At 35.3% G+C, this 10,619-nt stretch overlaps 1 protein-coding gene across 1 annotated transcript; it reads right to left on the bottom strand.

Moving 5' to 3' along the window:
* Positions 1-7,248: 7,248 nt before the first annotated feature.
* LOC131032003 (probable polyol transporter 4) lies at positions 7,249-10,348 on the bottom strand. Its single transcript, XM_057962888.2, has 2 exons — positions 10,039-10,348; positions 7,249-8,918 (listed from the first exon to the last, which is right to left on the bottom strand). Exons 1-2 carry the CDS (start codon positions 10,178-10,180, stop codon positions 7,450-7,452), a joined length of 1,611 nt encoding a protein of 536 aa, XP_057818871.2. The 5' UTR covers positions 10,181-10,348; the 3' UTR covers positions 7,249-7,449.
* Positions 10,349-10,619: the final 271 nt, after the last annotated feature.

Here is a 10,619-nt window from a genome sequence, read left to right as displayed (position 1 = left end):
CATCCATAGTCATACTCGATCACAAAACATCTATTTTTGTAGATTTTATATGCATAAAATGCTTCACATATGTTTGTGCACTAATATAAATATTCAAAGCCTCACATTGATCCATAGTATGCCACTCATCAAAGAAGGCACATAAAATTATTACTCTAATAGCATATTGAAATGGTGATCAAATTGTATAGAGTAAACCACTTTTAATAGTAATATTATAAACATAAAATATTATGTATTGATGCTCGTCCAATAATATTTACATTGAATCCATTGGATTTCTAAAGCCTTTATTTGTTCATATAAAACTATCCAAACTCCCTTCAAGGAAAGTGACTCCCCAACCAACTATCTAATATGAACTAACTTTTATTTACTAACATCAACGTTAATTTATTACTAAGCTAAATATGTAATAACCCAGAAAAATAAAAGGTATGATTTTAAATTTGGATATTGCAAAAGTTTATGATCAAGTAAGCTAGGAATTTGTTTACAAAATTTTAGAAAGATTTGTTTTTGGTAAAGATGGGACAGATTGGATGTTTAGCTATTATTATTTTGCCTCCATTGAAATTATCTTGGTTGAATATCTTGGAAGACATATGGTTTCCCTTAAAAATCAAGGTTCCTTACAAGATATTAAAGTTCCATCTATGGGAAAGTTTCTTTCTCTTTAGTAGTTTGTGGATGCCATGGTGATATTTTATTTTCCATCCATCTCAAAAATTGAGAGAATTAGAGAGTTATTAGATGATTATGAATATTATTCTAGTTTGATGTTGAATACATCCAAATCTAAAATATTCTTACAACAATGTTTGTGTAATTATCTTTCATTCAAAAAAGTTTCATATCTAAACTCCTAGATGATTATGAACATCATTCTAGTTTGATGTTGAATACATCCAAATCTAAAATATTCTTACAAAAATGTTTGTGTAATTATCTTTCATTCAAAAAAGTTTCATATCTAAACTCCTATCTTGGATTCTCCCTTTTTTATGGAAGAAATGACAAGATGGGCTATGAGAGAATTTTTTTGATAAATTTAGAAGACTATTGGAAGGTTGGAAAGGTAGGTGGGTTTAGTAGGTAGCAAGTTGGTTCTTCTCACTTCTATATTTCAAGCCATTGCTATATATTTCTTCTCCCTTCTTCCAGCTCCTTATTATAATTAACAAAATCAATACTGTGATGAGGGAATTTATTTGGAAAGGATTTGGAAGTCATTTTAATCTCCTTGACTAAGGCTTAGGTATAAAGATATCCAATCTTTCAATGAAGTCCTCTTGGCCAATTTGATGTGAAGATTTATCTCTTCTTATCAAAATCTATTGGATTCATATTCTAAGATCAAAATATCTCAATGATGCTTAGTCTTAGATTCATATTAAGGATACAAATATTCCATTGGGTTTATCTATTTAGTAAGGAATCAAGGTCTCAAAAACCGGAATCGAGAGGTGCACTTTTGGGAAGCTCTAACGTGATTCTTCTATCTCATTTTGGAAAGATAGATGGTTAGCTGATACTCCTCTAGATAATATTCTTAATTTTTATTATCTCTACATGTCTTATGAATTATTGAGGATCTAAAATTAAATATTACTAGAAAGATTAAGTAGAGAAGTCCAAAACATTTAGAGTTTAGAAATCTTTACCTTCTATACTTTAGTTGAATTAGAGGGATGGTAATTAAATTTCATTGCTATTACAAAATTTTAGGCATATTTGTAATGATAAAATAAATCATTTGGGTTGGAATATTGAAAGTAGAGATTATGAATTCATGGATTCATAAGTAAATTTAATTAGATAAAATTATCTAGACAATTTGACTTCCCTTGTAAAATTTGGAGAGCTAAAGGGTGGCCAAAGGCTAATGTTTTTCTATGGTTTACCTACCACTTGATGATTAAATGGTTGAAAAACTTTAGTTTTCTCCTAGAAGCAATAAATATTGTCAATTCAAAATTGTTTGAATCAATCACATTTACCAAGAACTAAATCAACTAGCGAATTGGATTTCTAAGTCAAGAATCTAGAGAAATTATTAGAATCATGAGCATGGATTTAAAAAGTTGATCTAAATTTCTTTTTTCTATGATAGATGATTTTTTTTCTTAGATGATTTTTTATCATTACTTTCAAATATCAAAGTATACTTTGAGTTTTATAATTCTTATTTTTGAATAATTTGAATAAATACAATGTGATAAATTTTCTTCTTATCTTACTAGTGTGGTTTGAAGGTCCTATTTATTAATGTTTTTTTTTTTAAAATTATGGAGCATTGAGTTATGTTGTTGATTTATTCTACCTTATTAACTCACCATTGTCAATTTTATGGAACATTTTTTTAGGGAAAAAAGGATTAAAATTTATTAATCAAGAGTTCTAAATAGAATACAAAAATATTTCTAGATAGTCATAGCTGTCCAACAAGGAAAAAAGGGAGCCAAGAAGGTCTCCCATGCATCCCCCAATCCCAACAACACATGACTCTAGCAAACAACAAGAAATAAGTACAATGATTAGCCCACATCATTATGAATATAGAAGTTCATTTTAAGGAGTTTTATTTTTTAGTCGAGTGTGTGAAGTTTATTGTTTGTATCGAAATCAATATTTGCATACTATTTGAAATAAGTTTTATGATTTTCTATGATTTATTTATGAATAAATTTGTTCTTTGTCTTTGGTGCAAAGGGTCTTTGACTTCTTGATCTCTCATTACTTCATCCCCATACTTCTTTCTATTGAACTTAGGGCCTCTTTAATCTTTTGAATAATATTTTTAAAGTTCATTAAGGAAAAGCAAAAAAATAGTCATGTACATTGTGGCTAGCTTGTTCAATGTCATTTTTTATATTGTGGATTACAAGAGCTACCTTACAAATTATTATTTTTATATCGAATCAAACTAGAATTACAAAGAATAATTGCTCCAACAAGTAGCTCAAAGAATAAAAAACCTTGAACTAGATCAAACAATTACAAACTAAGAGAAATTACAACAAGCAAACAAGTGGCATTTCTTTGAAGAGTCATAACAAAACACTTTCAACCTAAGAATCGATACAACAAGCCAACAAGTGACATTACATTGAAGAAGAATGACTAAACACTTTGCATAAGCTCATGCTGCATCTATTCTAAAGTTGATTTTCTTGAACTTGAATTTGTTGAAGGTGTACCACTGTTGAAGCATTCTTCTTGCATAAATTTGGAAGTTATGACAACAAAAAGGGAACGTGAAAAACTACATTAGAGTAAAGGATTAGAATATGTGTTTCTTGAAGATAGTTTCCTAAAAACACCACAAAGAACCTTTCCTTCCAAATATGTCTCAAAATAATGTCTAATAGAATCAACTATGAAATCATCATGCAAACCAAAGCCAAGGGGAGCTTCTTTCCAATTCCACTTATAATGGAAGATAGTAGATTTTTTTTTAAAGATAGCATTCCATTGTTTTCTAATGAAAGGACATCCCAAACTGTATGCCTAATATATTCAATACGTTTGCAAAATGGGCAATTCACTAGTTAAACTATAATACATTTTAGTCTATCTTCCACAGGTAGCTTAATTTGTAAGACTTTCCAAGCCAATAATTGAGTCTCTGCATTAGCTTTAGATTTCCATATTTGTGCACTCATTTTAGTCCATCTTTTAGTGCTAAATCTACATTTTCATTTCCAGTTAAGACGAGGATATAATTCCCAATGAGGTAAGGAAATCATATAGATTCTCTTAAGTGGAGGATGATTGAAGTGAGATGAAGAAAACCACTTCTAGTCTTTGAAGAAATTGCAATTTTCCAGAGTGCAAATTTTAATAGACAACTCAACTGGAACTAATGAGTACACAAATGTAAGAAATGATTTATACTTATTACTCAAACCAAACTGAAGCTTGATGTTTGGCCATGAAGCCCATTAAAAATTATTAAAGTTCCAAATATCTTTAAAATATCTAACACCTTTCTTATACAAATACTAGGCATGTCTAGGAAAATAAAATGCTAGTGACCAATTATGATACGTAAAAAGTTTATTCCACCATATTGATGATGATCCAAACCTAAAGCCATGTTGTAAGGAGGAGTCATTCCACTAAATAAATTGACAAACATGTTGCCACATCTTCTAAATGGATTGTAAGGGGAAGGAGGCATTCATTCTAAATAAAGGAGCCATAATAAATTTATCGGACCAATTGACAAATTGTCATTTTTCATTTGTTGTAGCTTACTAAAATTGATTTTAGACAATTTGTGACAGCTCATCCCCTTTAGTAGCTATAATAATCCATTTTGCAACAAGAAATAACCCTTGCATTTTAGGATCAATGGCTCTCAACCCACCCTTATTCCATGGTTGAATGTAATGAGACCAAGAAGCAACAATAAAACCAATATTTCCATACCATTTAGACCAAAGAAATTTTCTAATTAATTAATTCAAATCATCACATTTTCTCTCAAATGGCATCCAACATGAAGAATAATAAACATGAGAAGCAAAAAAAAATTATTTACCACTTGAATTCTTCCAACCAAAGATAAAATTTTATTGCTCCAGTTAAATAGTTTATCTTTAAGTTTATTAAGAAACCAACCCCACATGTTAGAAATGGAGACTCCTACACTAAAGGGAATGCAAAGATACCTAGTAATCTCCCCATGCCTAATATGTCTCCACTCCTTTGGAATCCAATAAGGAATAGGCCCATTTTGAGACACTATAAATTTAGTCTTTTTGTGGGCTAACTAAGAACCAAAGATTGTAAAGTATAGATCCAAGATATCTAACATATCCTATAGTTCTTCAAAATTTTGTGAAAAAAGAAAGCCATCATTTGCAAAATGTGAATTAATGACAACCTTACCACGAGGAATATTGATTCCTTTGATAATTTTCTTATTGTTAGCTACTTAAAAAAGATAACCCAAAGCATCAACAATGAAAATGTATAAAAATTGGGATAAAGGACATCCTTGTCTAGAGGATTGTTGTAGCTCAAATGGTGTTGTCAAGGAGTTATTGATCACAATTTGAGCATTGGCATCTTGGAACAACATACATACATTCTTTTATGATTTAGGCTCTAAACCCAACCAATGTAGCATCTTGAGAATGAAATCCCAATAGATTCTATCATAAGCTTTATTGAAGTCAAGTTTGACTAGCAATGCATTTTAGCCTGATTGTTGACCCTATTCAAGAGTCTCCCAAGCAAGCATAAGGTTGTCCAATATACTTATACCTTTGATGAATCCAGCTTGTTTTGGCCTAACAATTCCTTGGACCACGGGTTTAATTTGAACAACCAATGTTTTTGCTCTAATTTTATAGGAAGTGTTCAATAAAGTAGTTGGTCTCCAACTAGGAATGGTGTTTTCATTCTTCCCCTTGAGGAATCATCTTGATTAGCCCTCTATTAATGTCAGGTCCTAAAGAACCTTTATGAAAAGGTTCCAAATATAGCATATAGTGTTCCTCTTTAAAGTTTTTCCACATAATTTGATATAACTTAGAAAAAAGCTCATTAAGACCTGGGCTTTTAGAAGGTTTCAAAAAAAAGGAGCCTTTTCAATATTTTCCAAAGAAGGAATGTGATCCAAATATAGGCTATATCCAAGGTCAATTTTATTAGGAATATATTCCTTGACAATCTCATCAAGTGTTTGTTGTACATTAGTCCAATTCTTTTCTTCTTTGAAAAGTTTTTCATAAAAGTTATGGAATACCATAGAGATATCCACAAGATTAGTATATAAACCTAGCTCATTTGATATAACACCAATTCACTCTTTCTTATGTTTATAATTAAGATATTGCAAAAATAATTTAGACCCTCTATTTCCTTCCTTAAGCTAATGAAGTCTAGATCTAATCTTCACACCTTGGCCTTTGTAATTGTCTAATTTTTTTAGTTGAGATTCAATGACAACAATTGATATTTGAATCTTTTCATCATTGGGATTGACATTTAATATCTTTTTAACATGTTCAAGCTTTCCATGTAAATATTTTTCTCTAGGTTTTCATCTTCATGCCATTCTATGTCCAAAAGATTGAAGAAAACGCACACATTGGTTCAATGCAAGGCACAACCATTCAATCGAAGAATCTCCCTCATGAGGTTTAGGAATAGATTCTCAAATTCTTATTTAAGCGGTAACACATTCAAGGTTCTTAAGATAAAAAGTATTTTAAGTTTGAATGGGAGTTGAGATGGAAAGCTTACATTTTGAGAAGTGGAGAAAGAGCATAAAATAGGAAAATGACCAGAAAGGGTAGTACAGTAATCCACAAACACACCATCATCGAAGGAAGACTTTTCCAAATGGAGATTATGTGATAAATAAAACCTATTCAATTTGCTCATCTTCCTGTCAATACCAAATCTGCAATTTGACCATGTAAACCAATTGTTAACATTGTTTGCAAATTTCTTATGGATGGGATCCACCACTACAATTAAGTTATGATAGTAAATCTATCTATCGAATTCTTCATTACAAAGTTTGCAATAATTGTACCAACTTCGATCTTCATGATGTTAAATTCTCCTCCAAACACCCAATCTGCATTAGAAAGGTTATTGACCATCCAATCCCCAAAGATAGATTTGTACTTAAGATCTTTAGGAATATAGATAGAGCAGAAACCAATAAGCTATCCATTGATAAAGGTGAGTGCCCAAATACAATTATGAAAAGGATCCCCACCCTTATCAATGACAAATTTAGCAATCCAAAGAGCCAAATAAATAACAGCCCTGCCACTACCATCTCTATGTGAAATATGAAAGAAAATGGCTTCCTTCCATAATTTAAACAGAGACAAGTCAAGGCGGCTACTGCTTAATTTGACCTCTTGCAAGAACCGTGCATCTAATTTCCATTTCAACAAGGTTTCTTTAACTCTAAATTTTCGCTATGGTACGAAAAGCCCTCTCACGTTCCATGATAATATTTTGCAGTTTAGGATGATACAGTAATAATATTATCGTCTTCTTGTGGCTTATCTCAAGGATTACACAATTTTGTTTCTCCTATATTCTGAGCTCAACAAATTATATATAACTTGTGGATTCCAAGAGCTACCTTTCCACAATGTTTGAACGGAAATCTCGAGGAATATATAATTTTGTTTCTCCTATCGTGTAAGCTCAACAAATTATTTATAATATCTGATTGCGTTCCCTTTAACTTATCTCAAACATACATCGATATTCAAATCAATAAGAGCAATAAATGAAGGTTTCATTACAGCATCTCACGTTCTTTTACAATTCTTTTTTTGTGGTGGCAGGAATCCTAAGGTTACAACTGTCTAGCTGTTCTTTCTAGGGATCATTGATTCAGTTTATTGCTGCACAACAATTTGTAGGCAATTTATGATACAGCTTCTACTTTCTACCCTAAGTAATCTATTACTCCTTTGATACCGTAGGCCCTGTAGATTGTGCTCCATCTGTTGGCGCTGTACTGATTTTACCATTCCCAAGCTCCAATTGGCTAGGAGTAGCAGTCTTTCTTGAAGATTCGTTGTTAAAGTACTCCACAATCTCTTCCAAGGTTTTGCCTTTAGTCTCCGGCACAAAAAAATACACAAACCCCAATGCCAGAAGAGCAAAGCCCGCGTAGAAGAAGAAGACGCCAGGCACACTGATTGCATTGGAAAAGCTTAGAAATGTGACGGAAACCACTCCGCTCACAAGTCTGTTAACCCCCACACCAAGGCCGGCTGCCTTGGCCCGGAGGCGAAGAGGATATATCTCCGCCCCCATCACCCAATTAACCGGGCCCAGCCCGATCGAGAAGAATGCAACGTTAGCACACGCTGCAATAACAGCTAAAAACGCAAAGGCTTCGTGGGTTGAGCCGGACGTTTTTCCCACAATGATGAGACACAGCGCCAGAGCCGAAAGGGACAAAGTCGTCCCAGCTGTGCTGGTGAGCAACAGCGGCCTCCGCCCTACTTTGTCAATGAAGAAAGCGGCCACCACAATAAATCCGGTCTTGACAAATCCCATGGCCATTGTTGCCCCGAGTATGGCGTTTTGGCTCTTAATTCCTGCCTTCTTGAAAGTGACTGGGCTGTAATAGACGGTGGCGTCAATGCCCGAGGCCTGCTGGAAGAACTGCACACCCAAGCCCACGATCAACATACGCCTAATGGTTGGCGTGCTCTTGAATAACAACTCACCCCACGTTCCCTCTCCCTCGCTTTTCAGCGGATCTACCTCCGAGCTCTGACCACCCTTCTTCAGATTCTTCTGCGCGTACTGAATTCCTTCCATGATCTGCGCCAATCTCTCCTCTGCCTCGGCTTCGCTGTCGGAGGTTCTGAGAAGTACTTTCATGGCGTCCTCATTGCGGTTCTTCATGATGAGCCACCGCGGAGACTCGGGCATGAAAAGCACAAAGACACCAATGAAAAAGGGAGGAATGACACCCATACCCAGCATTACCCGCCAGCTGTAATGCACCGGCAAGCCCTGGAATGCGTAGTTGGCTACGTAGCCCAGCAGAATTCCCAAGTTAATGAAGATCTCGGGAAAGCAGGTGAGCGTTCCACGGGAGGAGGCAGGAGCCACCTCAGCCGTGTAGACGGGAGCGATGACGAGCGCGTAGCCAACCCCCATGCCGGCCACCAGTCTGCCCACCATAAGCCACGCGAAGGAAGGCGCTAGTGACATCACAACTGCACCCACAAAAAATATGACTGCTGCGAGAGCCATGGTCCATCTTCGCCCCACCACATCTGACGTTTTCCCGGCCAGGGCCGCCCCCAGCAGGCATATAATATTCAGTGAGCCGATCAGGATCTCCACCTCCAGGTCATGTATGCCCAGATCCTTGCGAATGAACAGAACGGCCCCGCTCATCACTCCAATATCTACAAAACACCCAACATGCCTTAGACCTGTTGTATCCCATCACAAATAATATTCCTTTCCATTACCCAGCAAACTAAACTACAGATAGAAGTTACAACAGAACTAAGAACTGACAATAGTAGCTGCTTCAATCATTCCATAAGCATGTTTTGATAGACCAAATCGCTATCTCTTACGCATAAAAGCCAAACTCTTCCAATCTGACATACTACTGTTCGATCGCCCAAGATAATTTCTACAGACAAACAAAGAGACGAAGAGAAGATAAAAGACATGAACAAACTTGATACAAATTGTGAAAATCCTACCATATTATTTCCCCTGGGGTGAACCCTCTGTAACTAACAACTACGCTCTCAACAAACTTCTCTGTAACCATTAATCTTAGAAATCAGTGAAGCCGGTGCAACATGCTTTCAGTACCATGTGGACTGTAGGAGATTAGACCCTCTGTCTACCAGGGAAAGCTCTCGTCAATTAAACCAATCCCAGACCTAATCTTGATAGAGCTTCTTACACCTGAGTAGATGACATAGTTTTTTTATTTCTTTATTTTTAACTGATTTATCATACTACAAGCCATTCTTCCTCCTATTAAGATTTTTCATTAGCTTAGATCCGTAGGTCCTCCTCACCAAAACAAAGATCTGCTGCTATGAAGATCCTAATTTTTATCTTTCTAATTACCAGAAGCCAAAACAATTGTGAGGAAGTCTCAACCTATGAAATTTCTAAAGCCAGGCTTCTGAACCCAATTTATGCTGATCTCTACACACTATTAGGCAGTAAATCCACAAAAATTTCACCATCTAATTTATTTTTCTTTTTTAACCCCATATATCAGAAGAAAAACTACTTGAACCTAACTGAGAAATACCAGTATGGAAACGAACAACTTCCAGAAACTTAAAAACTCAAATCTTTACTGGGACTACCCACTTCAAATGAAAGGTTAGAGACCAGTCTCCAGATTGGTCAATTAAAAAAGAAAAAGGACTCGCCATAGCCCAACAAAACCGAACAACAGTCAGACGAACTTAAAAAACTAAAATCTTTACTGGGACTACCCACGCCAAATGAAAGATTCGATTGGTTAATTTAAAAAACATAAGAACTCACCATAGCCCAACAAAATCGAGTTAGTGGAGGCGAGTACTGCACAAGCTATGACAAACTTGTTTCTCTTGGGCTTCGAAATCTCCGTGGCCGTTTCCTTTCCAGCCATAAGATTTGCCTTAGCTAAGCTCTTGTCTTCTTCCATTAGCTTAGCTTCCCACGTCTGTAGTGCCAGAACCAGTCGACCTCTATTTAATTAAAACTCCATGAACGTCACCGTCAAATACACAGGGAATGGGCATGGCAGGGCCCCTCCATTGCGTAGGAATCGGCCTGTTTTATCAAGGTTGGAAGAAAAGTAATCAACGGTGAATCTAAGTTTCTGGCAAACAAGCTGACCCGTCGATTTTACAGACTCTAATGAATTTAGAAACTAGCGTAGGGCGGCGGAAAGAGTCAGATAAACTCGTGGACTTACGACATTAAATTTCTGTCAGAGTATTACTAATGTGGAGCACGTCGTTGAGGCTTTGGCTGTCAAGCAAGCGACTTCGACAATCTCGTGCAAACATGGTCAAGAAATTGGTATTTTATTTGTATGATTATTGAAGAAGATATTTTTCACGTTATAGAGAGAAAGATGA

This window comes from Cryptomeria japonica, chromosome 4 (assembly GCF_030272615.1).
Source record: "Cryptomeria japonica chromosome 4, Sugi_1.0, whole genome shotgun sequence".
Classification (NCBI taxonomy): domain Eukaryota; kingdom Viridiplantae; phylum Streptophyta; class Pinopsida; order Cupressales; family Cupressaceae; genus Cryptomeria; species Cryptomeria japonica.
This window is presented reverse-complemented; position numbering and strand designations above follow the sequence as displayed.